The 18,730-nt window shown below is 44.7% G+C and overlaps 1 protein-coding gene across 3 annotated transcripts in view; it reads right to left on the bottom strand.

Moving 5' to 3' along the window:
* The window catches only part of TTYH3 (tweety family member 3), a 61,010-nt gene that overhangs the window by 26,221 nt on the left and 16,059 nt on the right, over nt 1-18,730 (bottom strand). For 2 of the 3 annotated variants that reach the window (XM_058156865.1, XM_058156864.1), the window contains exons 2-7: nt 10,655-10,824; nt 7,828-7,939; nt 5,946-6,166; nt 4,628-4,723; nt 3,820-3,892; nt 1,840-1,915 (exon numbers count right to left, since the gene is read on the bottom strand). In XM_058156865.1, coding sequence (XP_058012848.1) covers nt 1,840-1,915; nt 3,820-3,892; nt 4,628-4,723; nt 5,946-6,166; nt 7,828-7,939; nt 10,655-10,824 — 748 coding nt within the window. Of the gene's footprint in view, nt 1-1,839; nt 1,916-3,819; nt 3,893-4,627; nt 4,724-5,945; nt 6,167-7,827; nt 7,940-10,654; nt 10,825-11,667; nt 14,063-18,730 lie in introns of those variants that run through there. The other variant, XM_058156867.1, reaches the window with a different exon arrangement.

The following is an 18,730-nucleotide window of genomic DNA, read 5'->3' as shown; positions in this document are numbered from 1 at the left end:
CTCCTCCGTCTTTCCTTTTCTTTCTCCCTCTCCTTCCTCCACCATTCCTTCTTTTTTGGGAGAAGACAGAAACATCTGAACAAGGATGACCCATATCTGAGTAGGCACTTTTTTTTTTTTGCAACCCACATTTTTCAAGAATGTCTTTTAGGAGGCCTCGACAGCTAAAAAGACACTAAAATATGGTTTCCAAGCTCAGGCAACTTTAAGACTTGTGGACTTCAACTCCCAGAATCCCCCAGGCAAAAAAGTGGGAGTTAGAAGACCACAGGTCTTCCCCAGAATTTCCTGGCTATTCTGGGAATTGGAAGTCCACACGTCTTAAAAGTTGCCAAAGTTGGATACCCCCGTAGTAAAGCATGAGGAACTAAAACAACATGAGCATTAATTTCAAAACTTCATCCCTTCTGCTCGTGAGAAAGAAAGAAAGAAAAAAACACCAAACCACAGGCTTGGAAGTTGGCCAGAACTCGTGGTTAGCATTAGCTCCTTCCTTTTTCTCTTTTTTTGTTGGCTTTGCAAAGTCTGCATCCGCGTGATTTCTTTGAAAGAGGCTTGGAAATAGTAGAGCCACGGCTGGCTGAAGCTCAAAACGCCCCTATAAGATACCGACAGCTTGCTGTGTTGGGGGAACTGAAAGAGTTGTTTCAGTTCTTCCTCCCCGAATGCTAAAACTCAGAACTTGGCCAACAAGAAGCAGAAGTACAAAGCGCATAGGTTTGCACAAAACTTACAAATTCATTTACTTTTCGTGCAAAGAAATACCTATGATTTAAACCTCCAAGCTGTATTTCTGGATACCGCTAGTTCTCAACTTACAACCATTCATATAGTAACAGTTTGAAGTCAATACGGCATTGCAAAAAGGGACTTATGACCAGTCCTCACACTTACAACTGCTGGGGTCATATAATCTGTGTCAGGAGCTTGGCAATCGGCACCTATTGATGCTGTTTGCAGCGTCCTGCGGTCGTCTGAGCGCCGCTTATGATCTTCCCAGCCGGCCTCTGACACGCGAAGTCGAGGGGGAAAGCCGGATTCCCCGAACAACTGAGCGATTCACATAACGACTCTTAACGACCGTGGCAAAAAGACTGCATAATCGGTGCAACTGTTAGCAACGGGCATTCTGGTTTCGATTGTGGCCGTAAGTCGAAAGCTAGCTGTAATTTCTGCTTTCACCTTTCCGTTTCCAACCATTTCAAGTGCAGAAAAGAAATGAACGTACCCCGAGGCCACAGATCCACCCCTACGGCCTGAAATCCTTGGTCAGATACAGATTAACAGAGTTGGAAGGGACCTTGGAGGTCATCTAGTCCAACCTCCCCGCCCAAGCAGGAGACCCTACACCATTTCTGACAGATGGCAGTCCAGTCTCTTCTTGAAAGCTTCCAGGGATGAAGCTCCCACAACTTCCGAAGGCAACTTCTGTTCCATGGGTTGATTGTTCTCACTGTAAGAAAATTCCTCCTTATTTCCAGGTTGAATCTCTCCTTTGATCAGCTTCCATCCGTTATTCCTTGTTTGGCCTTCGGGTGCTTTGGAAAATAGCTTGACCCCCCCCCTCCTCTCTGGGGCAGCCCCTCAAATATTGGAAGACTGGTATCCTGTCTTCCCTGGTCCTTCTCTTCACTAGACTAGCCAGGCCCAGTTCCTGCAACCGTTCATCGTTCATCATGGTCTTTTTAGAAATTCTCTTTCTGGCCCATAACATTGCTCTCTTTCTTCACCTAATCCTCTATTTTTTTGACTACGTACAAAACCACCCTCCAATGTCTGCCCGGGCCGCTTAAAATCCCAAAGTCGCCTACTTCTTAGAACTTGTTCTCAGCACATTACCTGCATTGAGCACTCTGTAAGATTCCACTGTCTTCGACACGTAAGCATCAGGGTTAATGCAGAAGTCGCTGGAACCCTAAGAGAGCAAAGACAACCCGTGGTAACTCACAAAAGTCCCATTCCAGAATAGAATGGAATGGGAATGGGAATGGAATAGGAATAAAATCGGGCAACTTTCACTTAGCAAATGTTTCACATAGCAACAAAAATTTGGGGCCTTATTTTGGTCGTAAATCGAGGACTGCCTGTTTTAATTTTTTGGGAGAAAGTCATGTAACTGCGCGGGTGATTGAGGGAGCCACACGTTGCTCCCGCGTAACACCGCTCCTGTGCAGTCTGCACTGGCTACCTGTGGTCTTTCGGGTGCGCTTCAAGGTTTTGGTTACCACCTTTAAAGCGCTCCATGGCTTAGGACCCGGGTACTTACGGGACCGCCTGCTGTTACCCTATGCCTCCCACCGACCCGTACGCTCACACAGAGAGGGTCTTCTCAGGGTGCCGTCCGCCAAGCAATGCCGGCTGGCGGCCCCCAGGGGAAGGGCCTTCTCTGTGGGGGCTCCCACCCTCTGGAACGAACTTCCCCCTGGTTTGCGTCAATTACCTGACCTTCGGACCTTTCGCCATGAATTGAAAACGTACTTGTTCATCCAAGCGGGACTGGCTTAACTCTTAATTTTTAAATTGTGAATTTTTTGAATTTTAATAATTTTAAATTAGGTATTTTGTTTTATTGGGTCAAATTTGATGGTTTTTAAATTTTTCGGCCATTATAGAATATGTTATTTTAATTTGTTGTTTTAAAATTGTATATTGTATTGTTTTAATTTGGCTGTAGACCGCCCTGAGTCCTTCGGGAGAAGGTCGGTATAAAAATCTAAATAATAAATAAATAAATAAAATAAATAAATGTAACAGTGGTGGGTTGATCCCGGTTCAGTCCGGTTCTTGAGAACCGGTAGTAATGGTGGCGGGAGGCTCCACCCATCCACCCGGGCGTCATCATGAACAATCTACATACACGCACAATCCTGTAGTGGAGGTAAATAGAACCGACCCTTGTCGTGTAGGCTCGCTCTACAAAGATACTTGCCAAGGGGGCTGCAAGTCAACCACTGCACTAGGCCATTGTTGCAGTGGTGAAATGTAAAATTTGTTACTACCGGTTCTGTGGGCGTGGCTTGGTGGGGGTGGGGGAGGTTAATGAGACTGGGTGGGCGTGACCAACTTTTTTTTTTCTTTTAAAAGCATTTTTTCTACAACTTCTTCAGCCGAAGAGGTTGTAAAAAATGCTTTTAAAAGGCTCTGACGATCCCAGTTGAGTTGTCTGATCAGCAGGGGCTTTTTTTCCTTTTAAAGGCAAAAAAAATGCTTTTAAAAGAAAACAAAAGCCTCTGCTGATCAGGCAACTCAGCTGGGCCTGGCAGAGCCTTTTAAAAGCATTTTTTCTACAACCTCTTCGGCCGAAGAGGTTGTAGAAAAAATGCTTTTAAGAGCCTCCGATGATCCCAGCTGAGCCACGCGATCATCAGAGGCTTTTTTTTTTTACTTTTAAAAGCATTTTTTTTGGCTGAAGGAAAAATGCTTTTAAAAGCAAAAAAAACCACAAAAACTTTAGTGCGGCGCAGCTGGGCATGGGGAGGGAGGGCAGGGATTTTTGCTACCGGTTCTCCAAACCACCCGCTGGCATCGCTACCGGATCGAGCAATCCAGTCCGAACCGAGAGCATTTCACCCTGCATTGTTGGCTTAATGGGACTTTAGTAAGGCAATGCACAAGTGAATGGCTTCACCCAACAGACTAAGCCACGAATTGTGGCTTGTAGTGGTCAGTGAACCAGATCAAAGCCTCTTTTGTACGGCTACGTGGAGACAACTAGTGCCGGTAAGCAAATTCTTTGGCTGAGCATCTACCAGCAAAAGGGGTGAGGAGAGTGAAGTGAAGAGAGCTATTCTTTTTCCCTGATGAAATGAAAATACTCACCACAGCCACCGCCAGTTCGAGCCCCAGAGACCCCCAGCTCACAGTTAGGGCCAGCACCCCGAGAAGACACACACTGCAGGAGGGAAGAAAAACAGAGTTAAACAGCCAGACACGTTGGCTCCAGTTCTGATGGCTTAATCTTCCCTGTAGATTGCACTTCAGAGTTCAAACGGCATGGAAGAAAGAAGAAACCACGGACCATGGCCGCATCTGGCCCCCTTAGAAGAAGCGACTCCCTGCATTCTTAAGACAAAGACCCCTATCAGCACCAGAAACACAAACTAAGTTATCTGGCCGAAGTTGTGAGAATCTCAACCTCCCACTCTGCTCATCCCTGTCCCCACCCAAGGAATATCTTTTTTTAAAAAAAATAATATTTATTAAATTTCCAAAAGTTAAAATACACAATACAAGAAAAACGCAATACACGAAAGCAAAAAAATATAAAACAAACAAAGACAAACGCATCGAAATTACAATACTCGTAACAGCTTTTCCTACATTGGTATCTCTTATCCCATTTAACCTCGATACATAGATTCTGCTTCTAAGTATCTCTATCTTAAACTAACATCCTTATTTAAATTATCTTAACCTCTATTCAGAATTTAATCTCATGGCAAAAATCTCCCTTAAATTTTATGCTTAATCTCCAGCCAGGAATACCATCTATTCCATATATACAGCATATGGATGGATGGATGGATGGATGGATGGATGGATGTCTATATGTATATATGTATATATGTATATATGTATATATGTATATATGTATGTATAGGTCTTCAAGTTCTTTTTCCTGACTTACCCAATGAGAATGGCCTTGGAGTTTCTGATTAGTCCAAATAGCACCAGTAGACATATCACAACATGGAACATCAGCAGGCCCAGGTAGCCCAACCATCTATGGTGAAACCAACATATAGATGGTTATGACATAAAACGGTATGTAAAAAAGTTATAGGCAAGGATTGGAGCAGTCGTAAGACCATGGCTTTCAGGAGTTGGTATAATTGTCTTTGGGTTTTGAGAAGTCAACGGCTTCTGAATCAGGCAATTCAGATCTTAATGATGGTTTTGGATCAATGTTCCCAAACATTTCCATTCATAAAAGGTAAAAGGTTCCCCTCGCACATATGAGCTAATCGTTCCCGACTCTAGGGGGCGCTGCTCATCTCCGTTTCAAAGCCGAAGAGCCAGCGCTGACCCAAGACGTCTCTGTGGTCATGTGACCGGCATAACTCAACGCCAAAGGCGCACGGAACGCTGTTACCTTCCCACCAAATGTGGTCCCTATTTTTCTACTTGCATTTTTTACCTGCTTTCGAACTGCTAGGTTGGCAGAAGCCGGGACAAGTAACGGGAGCTCACCCCATTACATGGCGCTAGGGATTCAAACCGCTGAACTGGCGACCTTTCGATCACAAGCTCAGCATCTTACCCGCTGAGCCACTGCGTCCCTTCCATAGGGAAAAAGAAAACAAACCATCTTGGCCTGTAGCTTACATAATAAGCCACACTTTTTATGGGTAACAAGGTCAACCGTCCTGTTGACACGCACAGCAAAAGAAACTCCTGGGACATTTTTTTTTTTATTACCAAGAATAGTAAAACTTTACTGACAGATCCATACAGGCACAGAAGAAGCAAAAGCCAATTCTGAAGTTTTGGTGTGAAGCCTAGTATAATGAAACCCCCTCTTTTCCTTCCCCCCCCCAGAGCCATCCAGTGTCCACTTAATCTAGGTTAAGCATTTTATTTTGGGAAAGCGGTCTGCACCTTTCGAAAACTTTTCAGCTCGTGACCTTGGGATTGCGAGCTTTTCTCAGGCTACCAACGGCTCACGTAGATTCCTTCCCTCCCTCCCGCTTCCTACACATCCCAATCATACCCTTCCCCCCTCCCTTAGCTTCTTCGTCAAGCTGTGAGCAGAAAGAGGTGTCTTGCGAGTCACCCTTCACACAAACACACACACACATTCACACATAGGTCACACGTTCACACAGGTCGCACAACTAGACCAAAGTGACTCTGTCAATGCAATGACATCCTCATTTGCCCACCATCTTCGTGGACCATCACCCGCAGATCGAGATGAAATAAAAACAGGGTTACATGCTACTCACCTGTACCAGTCGTACAGGTCGATACGAAGGGCCAACTCTTCTAACGAAACCTGGTGGTTCTTCCAGAAGGGAATCTCTGTGCTTTCTCTTACCAGGTCATCCAGAAGTCCCTGGATCTTCTGAACCACGTGCAGATACTGTGTCTGCTTACTGAATATTACCTCCAGGTCTCCTAAATTGGGCTCGGCCGTTTTGTTCAGGGCAATGCCTGTGTCGTAAACCTGGAGGCGCAGACAGATCTGGGTTCAGTGAGCATTCTTTGAAGGACAACAAGAAAGTTGAAGTTGAGGTTCAAGAGAAGGTAGCTTCAAGGCAACAGCACATTCAATATGTTTACTCAGCTTGTTCAGTGGATGGAATTGTGCAATGGATGGAAGATAACCAAGGAGAACGAAGGAGGAACTTCCTGACCGTGAGAACAATGAACCAGTGGAATGACTTGCCTCCAGAAGTTCTGGGTGCTCCAATGCTGGAGGTTTTTAAGAAGAGACTGGACAACCATTTGTCTAAATTGGTCTAGGGCAGGGGTCTGCAAACTTGGCTCTTTTAAGACTTGTGGACTTCAACTCCCAGAGTTCCTCAGGCAGCTTTGCTGGCTGAGGAACTCTGGGAGTTGAAGTCTTAAAAGAGCCAAGTTTGCAGACCCCTGGTCTAGGGTTTCCTGCTTGAGCAGGGGGTTGAACTAGAAGACCTCCAAGGTCCCTTCCAGCTCTGTTATTCTGTTCAAACGATGTTCATTCGCCTGCCAAGGTTCATCTACAATGCTAAGCTATGGTTGTATGTAGTTGACTTCAGAGGTTCATGAACAGAACCAGCTAAGGTAGACCCAACCCTACTGCATCCCCATGCACCGTTCAAACATAACAATCGTTGGTTTGCTTTTCATGCTTCACCAAATACATGATGGCTTGAAGGACTTAGAATCTGGATCTTCTCTTGAAGGTGCTCGATTAGAAATCACAAACAAATATCCTGATATACATTCTCGTGTCTTCATTTCCGAACACTGCTCTCTATCCTAGAATATTATCTACCAAGCTAGTGGTTGTTATTGTGCATCCAGGAGCAGCAGAACTTACAAAATTGGCATGCCTGGACTCTTGTTTTTATGAGGAGTGTTCTGACCTAGGCTTCCCTAAAAAGCAGGAAGCTGAGTCTTGGTCTCGGGAAAACCCCTTTTATTTACACGACTGTGAATTCCTTTCATTCGCAGTCAGCAAGGCCTGTCCAAACAGTATTTCAGAGGAATATTTATCAACACAGACCTTATCTCACTTGGAAGGCTGCCAGGCAACTAGTTTCCAAATGCAGGGCAAGGCAAAACTTGGCACAGAGTCTCTGGGATTGACGGACAGATCTTCCCACTCTTGACTGAACAAAGAATTGTTTCCTGCAAAAGCCCCCTCCCCATTCACTCCTTTTTTGTTTCCTATGGGAGGGGCCAATCACCTCCAAGGTGTGGCTTTACTCCCTAGTTGATCCTTCTTTCTGACTTGTTCTTGTCTTCCAGCAGCTCTGCACATGTGCACACTGGGAACGGGCTCCAGCTGTTCCTCTGCCTCACTGCTATCCATCTCCCCCTCTGCCTCTGACGCAGAGCCCTCATCCAAGCTTTCCTCAGCCCCCAGGACTGGCCCATGTTCCTCCCCAACCTCCTCGCTGTCCGACTATGCTGCCAGCTCCGCTGGCTGCCGGCGGGCCACAACAGGGAGGACAATCGACAAAGGACCGTTACAGAAAAAAGCCAACCCTTCCTTCTCTTCATCTTCCTTCTGCTAATAGCTGTTGAGAATTAGTTGAAGGGCGGACCCACAAGTGAATGAGACTACGAGGACAGCAGTTTATCACATCTGGACCTCATCCTCCGGGACAGCTAACTTACCCGGTCTTGAACACCAGCCACCGTGCGATTGGCATGCCGCAGGGAATATGTTACTCGATGAATGCCGTCGCTGGTCTCCCCATTTCCGTAGAAGCCCACCGCGATGCCAGCGCTGCAAAGAGACAGAAGACGACAAGGAGATCATAGCTGCCCATTGAAGTAGCCATCAGACTTACGATGGGGTGATTGGCTTAACAACTGTGGTGACCCACTTAACAAGGCATAAGAACAGGCGTAAAATCAAGTCCAGCCGTGTGGGGATTCAATTTATAACTGCAGTGCCTTACAACCAACATTCCAGGCTCAATTCTGGCCGTAAGTTGAGGACTACGTGTATACAGTGGTTAAGGCACCAGATTGGAAACCAGGAGACTGTGAGTTCTAGTTCCATTTTAGTCATGAAAGCCGGCTGGGTGTCCTCGGGCCAGTCCCTCTCACTCTCAGCACAATCCACCTCACAGGGTTGTTGCTGTAGGGGGGAAAAGGAGGAGGAGGAGGAGGATGTGTTGGATCTATTCGCCGCTTTGTCACGATAGGGGCGGCATACGAATAATATAAATAACAACAATGCAGGTATAGTCCTTGACATACGACCACAAAGGAGTCCAACATTTCCATCGCTCAGTGAGACACTTGTTAAGTCTAGTTTTGCCCCGTTTTGCGACCTTTTTTGCCACAGTTGTTAAGCGAATCACAGCGGTTGATAAGTCAGTAGCACAGTTGTTCGGTTGTTAAGTGAATCTGGCTTGGGACCACAGCAACGGTCGTTAAGTACGAAGGAATATAAACCCTTCCATTCCCCACCATCCAGTCAAGAGCTGAAGAAGCTTCTCGCGTGAGAAGCAAAACGTCTTCGAAGAAGGAAAAAAACCCCCAAAAAGTTCAATTGCCTCTTGACAAAAAGGCACCAATGAGACACAATCCAAGAAGGGAAGCGAGGAAAACGCCTGGCAACAGAGCATTAAATATAGTCTTCTCCAGGCCTGGAAGAGTTAAAAAACACACACTTCCTCTCCTTCTGCTTCTCGCTATCCTACTGAAGAGCTGTGACAAAAATATGTTTCTGATGATTAATTCCTTATATACCCACAAGCTAAAAATATCAGCCTCGGAGATGTTCTGGGTTATATGAAGTCTCCAACTAGCAACGGGGGGATCTTGGGTACCAAAGAGAGGAGGGGGGGTGGAATGGACAGGAATGGCCGGGCAGGGAGTTGAGGATTAAGGGAGCCCCTTCCTTCCCCAAAGATGCTCAATAATAATAATAATAATAATAATAATAATAATAATAATAATAATAATGATGATGATGATGATGATGATGATGATGATGATGATGATGATGATGATGCATCTTTAATTAAGAGGTGTTTCACAAGCTGAGTCCTTTGCGCGCAGCTCACACCTTAAAATTCCTCTTGAGGCCCGAGCTAATTTTCACATTTCATTACCACCTTTTTCTTCCACGCCAGGAGAAGGTGCTATTTTGGGGCGGGGCGGGAGGGGGGAAGGCAGATGGAAAAGCCTCTCTTTTCCACATCCGACATGCTGGCACCCCCAGAGATACAGACAGAAGTCTACACTTCGAATCAACCCCACCTCCCCGTCTCGTGGTTTCTGCTTCCTGCCCTCTTCTTCCTCTGTTGTTCTTAAGTTCTGCTGCCCCCCCCCCCCCCTCACTATTTCTGGAGAGCTGGGAAAAAATGTCAGAATCTAGCAAGAACATGCTGACACATTGCAAAGGGCGAGTGTTTCCTTCTCCCCTAGTTAGCCCCACCAGTTCAAACTCAGTTAATGAAGTTGATGCAAATTTGCACCAATGACGGAGAATATTTGTAGCTCAGGGCTGAAAATGTAGGATTCTAGCGCTCTCCGAGCTCGGTGTGTCTTCTTGAAGATGTTTTGTTACCCAACCAGGTAACATCATCAGTGCTAGTTAGGAGACTAACTAGGTGTTTTTTGCAGATGTTTCATTGGGTAATGAAATGCCTGCAGGAAAACAAAACCAGCTCAGAAAGCAATGAGGATTGAGCCCTCATGGGGTCGTGTTTGGCATTTGCAAGGGCCAACCCAACACAGAACAGGATTCGATGTGTGATGCTTTGAGGTCCAATGTGGAGAGAAGCCTTGTGAAGTTGGAAAAGGGCACAGCTGTTTTCAAAGGACAGCAGGAAGCGGCTAGGTTAATGCTCCTGCACATTTTGAAGTCCAGTTTTGGAAGCGAATTTGAAGCATTGCACAACTCTGATGTAAATCTATCCAATGATAATCAAATGGAGATCACTGAGATCTCCTTGGCTGCACTACAAATATCCAGAGGGAGAATTTGATAGAAGATGATAGCAGTATTTCAGTATTTGAGGGGCTGCCCCAAAGAAGAGGGAGTCAAGCTATTGATCCAAAGCACCTGAAGGCAGGACAAGAAGCAACAGATGGAAACTAATCAAGGAGAGAAGCAACCTGGAATTAAGGAGAAACTTCCTGACATTGAGGACAATTAACCAGTGGAACGGCTTGCCACCAGAAGTTGTGGGTGTTCCATCACTGGAGGCTTTTAAGAAAAGACTGGACAACCACTTGTCTGAAATGGAATGGGGTATCCTGCTTGAGCAAGGGGTTGGACTAGAAGACCTCCAAGGTCCCTTCCAGCTCTATTCTGAATTCATTTGAGAAATCCTAGAGTTTGTTTCTTAAATGGAGCCAGCTGCCAGTCTGGAATTCCTGAGATCCAAAGAGATGGGTTACATGGGATGTAATTTTTGCTGCTGCTCCTTGTAGGAAATATAACTTCATCCTGGTGTAAGTCATCAGATGGGGCAAAACTCACCTGCACACTAGAGTCGCAATGATGACGCACCACGCCGTACAGCAACAATCCGCATTCAGTTGTTCTTCACTCTTCCGATGGTGACAACACAACCAGAAGGAGTAAAAGAGGAGGAACAGAAGATCCAAAGCCAGGCACATCAAAGAGACGGCTCCCAACAGCAACAAGGCCTGAAGAGTTAACAACAAATCGAGTTAAGCAACAGGAGCTTACACAATGCCAGCTGGACAAATGATTGATAGCAATTCTGAACAATGAATAACTAGGAAGACCTTGCTGATAATGTAGCGTCTAGCTGGATGCCCGTAGCACGAAAACTATGTGATTGGGCTTCATAAATTGACAGTTAAAGCTTGAAAATTAATGAGTAGTTACGATCAGCCACTCCTCTCCCCCTTCTCCCTCAGCCTTGCCCCACAGAGGCTTCTCCTATCCTATCCCCTTTTCAGAAAGCTCAAACTGTCCAAGGAGCTGCTGATCCAGTTCTACAGAGGAATTATTGAGTCTGTCATCTGCACCTCTATAACTGTCTGCAACCCAACCAGACAGACACAGACTTCAGAGGATCATTAGAACTGCAGAAAAAATAATTGCTACCAGCCTGCCTTCTATTGAGGACCTGTATACTGCATGACTCAAAAAGAGGGCTGTGAAAATATTTACAGACCCCTCGCATTCTGGACGTAAACGGTTTCAACTCCTACCCTCAAAACGACGCTATAGAGCACTGCACACCAGAACAACTAGACACAAGAACAATTTTTCCCCAAAGGCCGTCACTTTGCTAAACAAATAATTCCCTCAACACTGTCAAACTATTTACTAAATCTACACTACTATTAATCTTCTCATTGTTCCCATCACCCATCTTATGACTTTGTTGCCTATATCTTTATAATTTATACTGATATTGTTTCCTGATTGCTTATTTGTAGCCTATAACTATCATTAAGTGTTGTATCATTAAGTGTTAAATTTGTACCCTATGACTATCATTAAGTGTTGTGTTTTACCTTGATGAAGGTATCTTTTATGTGAGAGCATCTGCACCAAGACAAATTCCTTGTGTGTCCAATCACACTTGGCCAATAAAAAATTCTCTTCTCTTCTCTTCTCTTCTCTTCTCTTCTCTTCTCTTCTCTTCTCTTCTCTTCTCTTCTCTTCGCTTTTCCCTCAGGCTTTCTAGTCCCTTCTCTCCATGAGGCTTGCCCCACAGAAGCCTCCCCTATCCTATCCCCCTTCTCTTGCCTTTTTTTAAACGCTACACCCCATAAGTGCCCCAGTATATATACATATATTTTCCTTAGGTGGTAGGTGAGAGTGTATGTTGTAGACCCAGAAAGCAAGCAGAAAAATCAGACGTGACAGCAAAACTCAAATATTAACTCCTCAGTTCTAAGACTTTGACAAGAATGATACATCTCTGAAAATGGTTAGCCTCGGGGCAGGAAGAGATCGCTTTTTAATCTATAAAATGTTTAGGCTGGGTTATTATTGGGTTACTGTTTTTCTATACAGAGCAAAAGAAAGAGATTGGCTTCTGTTCTCATGGAAATAACTATCACTCTGAGAACTAGAGTGAGAGAGAACGAGAGAGAGAAAGAGAAAGAAAAAAAGAAGAAAAAAACAGAGAGAAAGAAAAAGAAAAAGAGAGAGAAAGAAAAAGAGACAGGGAAAGAGATAGAGAGAAAGAGAAAAAAAGAGAGGAGAGAGAGAAAGAGAAAGAGAGGGAAAGAGAGAGTAATAGAGAGGGGGGAAGAGAGGAAGAGAAAAATAGAGAAAGGGGAGAGAGAGAAAGAGAGGGAGAGAGAAAGAGAGAAAGAAAGAAAAAGAGAGAAAGAGAGAAGGGGGGGATCAATTAATAGACAACTTATTTTTTTACAATGCAGTAGAAGCTCTCTAAGAATTTGCACCTTCCACTCAGGGGTGGGCAATTAATCCTCAGGATGATCCACTGGATTTCACCTAGATTTCCTGACTAGCCAGCTGTGGTATGAGTCCCTCTCGTACCATTTCCAGGGGCAAATCCATTGCCCAAAATATCTAGGCAGAAGATAAAAGAGCCAAACAGATGAAGAGTTTTGGCCTCAAGAGAAAGCGCCAGAAAGAATATTCCCCATCACTGCTGGCAACTCAACCACAGCCTTGTTCAAAGATTAACATAAAAATAAAAAATAGCACATTATTCCTTTCCTGGCATCATCTGAGCTGGAGTTTGGAGTCCAGGTGGTTGGGCAATCTGCTGCTATCTATTGTGCCCAGGAACTGCTTAATTTCATAACGATTCTGTGTTGATGGATAGTTTTTATGTCAATATTATAGTATTCATTCTATTTTGCTAGTTTTTAATTTTTGATTTCACCTTTCTAGGCTAATATCATCATCATCATCATTATTATTATTCTTTTATCCATTAAACATGAAACTCAAGTTAAAAATGCGTCACAAATACCATTGACTGGTGCTAATGGTAGATACGGGTTGCTGCCAGCATCCTAGGTATCAACCAAGTATCTTCTTAAAATATATGATGTTCCGAGTAGTGCAGTTTTTTGCAGTTCTGCTGGTGTTATTGCAGGAAGCTGCAATTTCTTGGTGTGTTTTGTAAAATTCTTGGACATGGTACCAAGTGACCTGATGACACTGGGTATCACTGTTACACGTTTCATCCATAACCGTGTAGTTTTGATGGCCAGGTCGCGATATTTTGTGATTATATTATTATTATTAAACACGAAACTCAGTCAACTGATGTGTCACAAATACCACTGGCTGGTGCCAATGGTAGACATGGGTTGCTGCCAGCGTCCTAGGTATCAACCAAGTATCTTCTTAAAATATACGATGTTCTGAGTAGTGCAGTTTTTTGCAGTTCCATTGGTGTTATTGCAGGAAGCTGCAATTTGTTGATGTATCTTATAAAATTCTTGGACATGGTACCAAGTGCCCTGATGACAATGGGTATCACTGTGACATGTTTCATCCATAATCGCTTATTATTATTATTATTATTATTATTATTATTATTATTATTATTATTATTATTATTATTATTATTATTATTATTATTATTAGCCACCCAGAAGTCATAATTGGGGTAACATACAAATCCTGTAAGTAAGTAAATAAATAAATATAGAAACACTTTTTGGGGCAAGGACCTGCTCTGAAAATTATTATTCGTTTGTGCAGGAATGATCCTCTTTTCTATTACCTCTGGAACGGGCTGATGGCTCCTGCGCAGAACAATAATTTAGAAAAATATCTGCCATGCTCTGAATGACATTTGTACTGACATCTCCCCAAAGACAAAAGCATGATTAAATGAAGCTTAGCTTCTGACAGCTTGTCAAGTTAACGCTAAAATGATGGATTTTCTGGCAGAGGTGTTTTTTTCCTCCCTCCCTCCCTTCCTTCTTTCCTTCCTTCCATCTCTTTTTCCTTCCTTCCTTCCATCCCTTTTTCCTTCCTACTCTCTTCCTCCCCCCCACCTTCCTTCGCTCCCTTTTTCCTTCCTTCCTTCCTTTTTCCCTTCCTAATCTCTCTTCCTCCCTCCCCCTTCTTTCTTTCTTTCCTCTCTTTTTTCTTCCTACTCTCTTTGTTCCTTCCTCCTTCACTATTTTTTTCCTTCTTTCCCTTTCTTTCTTCTCCCTTTTTCCTTCCTACTCTCTCTTCCTCCCTCCCTCCTTCCTTTGCTCCCTTTTTCCTTTCTTCCTACTCTCTCTTCCTCCCTCCTTCACTTTTTCCTTCCTACTTTCCCTTCCTTTCCTCTTTCCCTTTTTTCCTTCCTACTCTCTCTTGGCTCTCTTGGATCGCGTGGCTCAGCTGGGCATGGGGGGAGGGAGAGGGATTTTTGCTACCGGTTCTCCAAATCACCTGCCGCCATCGCTAGTGGATCAACTGATCCGGTCCGAACCGGGAGCATTTCACCCCTGGTGAAAATACTAACTAGAGGGATTGATTTTTGTGGGACTGAAGTAGCTTTATGGAGTTGAGAGACCAAAGATAAATCAGCTACCCCAATACCTGGAAGAATCCGTCTATCTAGACCCGTTCCAGTCTGGCTTCCGACCCGGCTACAGCACGGAGACAGCTTTGGTCGCATTGGTGGATGATCTCTGGAGGGCCAGGGACAGGGGTTATTCCTCTGCCCTGGTCCTATTAGACCTCTCAGCGGCTTTTGATACCATCGACCATGGTATCTTGCTGCGCCGGTTGGGGGGATTGGGAGTGGGAGGCACCGTTTATCGGTGGTTCTCCTCCTATCTCTCCGACCGGTCGCAGACGGTGTTGACAGGGGGGCAGAGGTCGACCGCGAGGGCCCTCACTTGTGGGGTGCCGCAGGGGTCGATTCTCTCGCCTCTTCTGTTCAACATCTACATGAAGCCGTTGGGTGAGATCATCAGTGGCTTTGGGGTGAAGTACCATCAGTACGCTGATGACACTCAGCTGTACTTCTCCACCCCAGGTCACCCCAATGAAGTTGTTGAAGTGTTGTCCCGGTGTTTGGAAGCCGTACGGGTCTGGATGGGGAGAAACAGGCTCAAGCTCAATCCCTCCAAGACGGAGTGGCTGTGGATGCCGGCATCTCAATTCAGTCAGCTGCAGCTGCAGCTGACTGTTGGAGGCGAGTTATTGGCCCCAAAGGATAGGGTGCGTAACTTAGGTGTCCTCCTGGATGAGCGGCTGTCGTTTGAAGATCATTTGACGGCCGTCTCCAGGGGGGCCTTCCACCAGGTCCGCCTGGTTCGGCAGTTGCGCCCCTTCCTTGATCGGGATGCCTTGTGCACAGTCACTCACGCACTCGTTACCTCTCGCTTGGATTATTGTAATGCTCTCTACATGGGGCTCCCTTGAAGTGCACTCAAGGCTTCAGTTAGTCAGAATGCAGCTGCGGGTGATAGAGGGAGTGTCGCGTACCTCCCATGTAACACCTCTCCTGCGCAGACTGCACTGGCTACCTGTGGCTTTCCGGGTGCACTTTAAGGTTTTGGTTATGACCTTTAAAGCGCTCCATGGCTTAGGGCCTGGGTACTTACGGGACCGTCTGCTGTTACCATATGCCTCCCACCGACCCGTACGCTCTCACAGAGAGGGACTTCTCAGGGTGCCGTCCGCCAAGCAGTGCCGGCTGGCGGCCCCCAGGGGAAGGTCCTTCTCTGTGGGGGCTCCCACACTCTGGAACGAACTTCCCCCGGGTCTGCGCCAAATACCTGACCTTCGGACCTTTCGCCGCGAACTGAAGACACACCTTTTTATTCGCGCGGGGCTGGCTTAAATTTTATGGATTTTATAGTTTTTATTATGAATTTTAAATGGGGTTTTAGTATCTATATTTTTAAATTTTTAGGCAAATTATAATAAGTTTTTTAATCTTGCATTTTATATAATACTGTCTTGTCTGCTTTTTATTTGCCTGTACACCGCCCTGAGTCCTTCGGGAGAAGGGCGGTATAAAAATTAAATAAATAAATAAATAAATAAAATAAAGATTTAAGACCAAAGATTTTCTGTTCTATCGTTCGTCAATCGTAAAGAGAAGCCCCACCTGTTCTGTTGGCCAGATCCATATTAAACTGATCCATCAAAGCTTCCCTTTGTAAGACCTACCTACAGAAGAACCTGACTCCAGCAAATATTTTTAGAAACGCAATTCATGCGTCTCAAAATAGGTTGTTTTTTTGGGGGGGGCACTGCACAAATAAGTCATAACTAGGCATAGGTGCTAGAGAAAGTTGCCATCGTGCAGAGCTCTATTCTGTCAGCAAGAGCAGGTCGGTGTGGCATCTTTCGAACGATGTGCCCCGAGTCGCATCTCTGAAACCCAAAGAGGAGGCTGGATGGAGCCCATCCTGAGTTCCGTTCTGTGGTTACGGTACAGGTAGACCCCCAACTTACGACCGAAACGGAGACCCAAATTTCGAGGGCTAAGCAAAGAGATTGCTAAGTGAGCTTCGACCCATTTTTATGAGCTTTCTGGCCAGAAAGAGTATCATTGCTATTGTTCAGTTAGTGGCCCGGCCGGCTGTTAAGTGAATCCGACTTCGCCTGTGGGAAAGTTGCAAAAGGGGATAATGTGACACACACACACACATACACACCCGGGACACTGCGACCATCATAAATATGAGTTGGTTGCCAAGAATTTTTGATCACGTGATTGTGGGGATGCTACAACGGTTGTAAGTAGGAAAAACGGTCATAAGTCACTTTTTTTCAGTGCCGTTGTAACTCTGAATGGTCACTAAATGAACCGCTGTAAGTCGAGGACTATCTATACAGCCAATTCAAGTATATATGTAAGATTTGCGTATTAGATGAACATTACAGTCGTTTGTTAATTCTTCAGCTTTACGCTCGGGCTGTCCTTTCATGTGACGCTGATCTAGAATTCTTTCCACGTATTTTGTTTATTGATTAATTTATTGGTGATAAATATTAACCCTAACAATTTACTGTTAATAAATACAATAAATATTGTTTTTAAAAGTCACTCAAGGGGGCAAACTCCCACAATACTCCTTCCTCTTCCTCGTTCATTTCTTTCTTTATTTAGAAAAGTTATATGGCTGTCCACTCACCCTCCATGATTCTGGGCAGTTTAAAAAATAAAAAGCCAATATATAAAAATTGGGGAAAAAAACCCAATAACCTCAGCCTCCTGGCAACCGCAATCAGTCAAAGAAGCCAAATATTTTCCTATTGTCACTTATTTCTCTCTCTATGGGAAGGACGTATTATCTACCTGCATTTCCACACCTTTCAAAGTGGGTTTTTGACATCAAAACGCAACGTATTTAGGTCTCGTTCCCTAAACATGAGCTTTTCTGATCAAATGATTTTTTTCAGGCCTGAATTATATTCCATGCCAGCCCATGGGGAGAAGAGAGAGAGAAAACCAAAATGCCAAGGGAAACCTTTGAAATTACATAGAATTATCTCTGATCATATGCAATTGTAATTTCAGCGGATATTATCTCAATCCAACCATCCTCCCTATAGCAACCTCATCTTCCTTTCTAGGAACCAGCTGGTGGAATTCACCGCCAGGACTTAGAATGCAAAAAGCAAAAAATCTCACTTGCTTCAAACAGCCTTGTGCAATTTTTTTTCATAGTTTTAAAGTTTATTTATGTATTAATACTAAAATACCAATAAAGGAGAATATTTGTAGCTCGGAGTTGAAATGAGGGGTCTATGTACTCTTCCATACTTCCACCTCTCACAATATTAGACAAGACAGTATCAACAGTAGAGACCTAAATCTAAGATCGCAAGATCTCAAATGGACAGCTAACACCAAAAACGTCATCAAAAAAGCACAACTAAGAATGTTCTTTCTGCGCCAACTCAGAAAGCTCAAACTGCCCAAGGAGCTGCTGATTCAGTTCTACAGAGGAATTATTGAGTCTGTCATTTGCACCTCTATAACTGTCTGGTTTGGTTCTGCAACCCAATAAGGAAGTCAATGCCTTTTTTCTTTCTTTCTTTCTCCCTTTCCACCCCACATTTTCTCTTCTTCCCTTTTTCCTTCCTCCTAGTTTTCCATTACTTTTTATTTTCCGTTGTATTTTATATTTCGGTATAAGAACAAAAAAATTGATACACCCCAAAAAAGTGAATTTTTAAACCACGAATGTTGTGCCTCGCTCGCCCCCCTCGCCGCAGCCGGGCCCTTCTCATTTCCTGCCAGAGACTGATAGTACAGGAGAATGTCCTGGCATGCCTCCAGCCCCCAGTCCTGGCACCATGCCCGGAGAAACTGAGCAAACAAACCTCCCTCCGATAGCATGTGCGCCTGAAGCCAGCCACGAGCTGGGATTACCAACAGCTGGAGGCAAAACGATGCAATGGATAGATCCATGCTTCCGGAGAATGGAGAGGCGACGTCAGCAAAAGGAAGGGAGGGGCAGGCCTGGATAAGTGCTGAGTCATGGAGCCACACCCCATGGCCTATAGAAAGGATCTGCTTTCTGGCATTCTCTGAGTCAGGCAAAGTCTAATCTGGGTTGCTGAAGTCGCACCTTGGATTCCTGCCTGCCCTGAGGACTCTGATAGGACTTTGGCAGAGCTGCA

The sequence above is a fragment of the Ahaetulla prasina genome, chromosome 14, assembly GCF_028640845.1.
Source record: "Ahaetulla prasina isolate Xishuangbanna chromosome 14, ASM2864084v1, whole genome shotgun sequence".
NCBI classification, from domain to species: domain Eukaryota; kingdom Metazoa; phylum Chordata; class Lepidosauria; order Squamata; family Colubridae; genus Ahaetulla; species Ahaetulla prasina.
The sequence above is the reverse complement of the archived record's forward strand: the minus strand, read 5'-3'. Positions and strand labels throughout refer to the sequence as shown.